Genomic DNA, 929 nt, shown 5'->3' with positions numbered 1-929 from the left:
GGCGTGAAGCGGAAAAACAAAGCAACAAAAGCAATTTGAGTCGCCAGTTTTCGATCCTTAAACGGCGATTGCTATCTGCGGGAACAAATATATACCGTTCTAGAGACAGACACACAGACCAATAACAGCAGACTTAGACCGATATAGACAGGCACAAAGATGCACAAACAGACAGACACAGTCACACGGCTATATACTTAGACAGATAGGCGAGACAAAAAGAGTTATTTACTTTCTAAAACATACTAGGTAAAGGTTAGCTTCTTGACTAATACGATCGTTTAGAATAAATGCTATTCCTGAGATCAAAGCATTTTTCTCAAGTTAACAAGTACCTGAATTGATCATAAGCGCAGAAATGTTATCCCTACGACCAGAGCATATTTCGTAAGAGATATTATCCCAAAGTGTAGTACATATTTCGTATTAAGCCATACCTGAAGAGTAGGAACGTTATAAGCGCGAACAGCAGTCCTGCTGACGACACGGCACAGCCGATCAGAGAGATGATGGACAACGCCTTCTGGTTCCCCTCGCTCAGTTTAGCTGTTGATCCGTACACGTCCTGGAAACAATACGGAAATCAGCTGACAGGATAAGAGCATAAACTCTTTGTTTGTTATCTTTGTTGTTGCTGTTTAGCTGTGGAGCCGTACACATCCTGGAAACAATACGGAAATCAGCTGGTAGGATAAAAGGGCATAAACTTTAAGGCAAAGGGACATAATTTATCTTTGTTGTTGCGTACTGAGAGTGTCTGGTGGCTAGTTGTGTAGCTTTCAGAATACACTTTATAAACTTTTCTCCTTTGGCACAAGCATCTAGTGTATGATAGCTACCTGTCCATATACACCTGGATTTTATTAGTCTTCTGGGTGGTCTTTGATTTAACTGTTTAAACTTGTTCTTATGGTTTGAATTTGATGGTC

General features: G+C 40.5%; 1 protein-coding gene across 1 annotated transcript in view; it reads right to left on the bottom strand.

Annotated features, from left to right (window-relative positions):
• Positions 1-929, bottom strand: part of LOC118404343 (adhesion G-protein coupled receptor G2-like) — a 13,715-nt gene that overhangs the window by 4,762 nt on the left and 8,024 nt on the right. The window contains exon 13 of the mRNA XM_035803412.1: positions 438-565. Within this exon, the coding sequence (XP_035659305.1) occupies positions 438-565 (128 nt within the window). The remainder of the gene's footprint in view (positions 1-437; positions 566-929) is intronic.

The sequence above is a fragment of the Branchiostoma floridae genome, chromosome 17 (genome assembly GCF_000003815.2).
Source record: "Branchiostoma floridae strain S238N-H82 chromosome 17, Bfl_VNyyK, whole genome shotgun sequence".
Classification (NCBI taxonomy): Eukaryota; Metazoa; Chordata; class Leptocardii; order Amphioxiformes; family Branchiostomatidae; genus Branchiostoma; species Branchiostoma floridae.
This window is presented reverse-complemented; position numbering and strand designations above follow the sequence as displayed.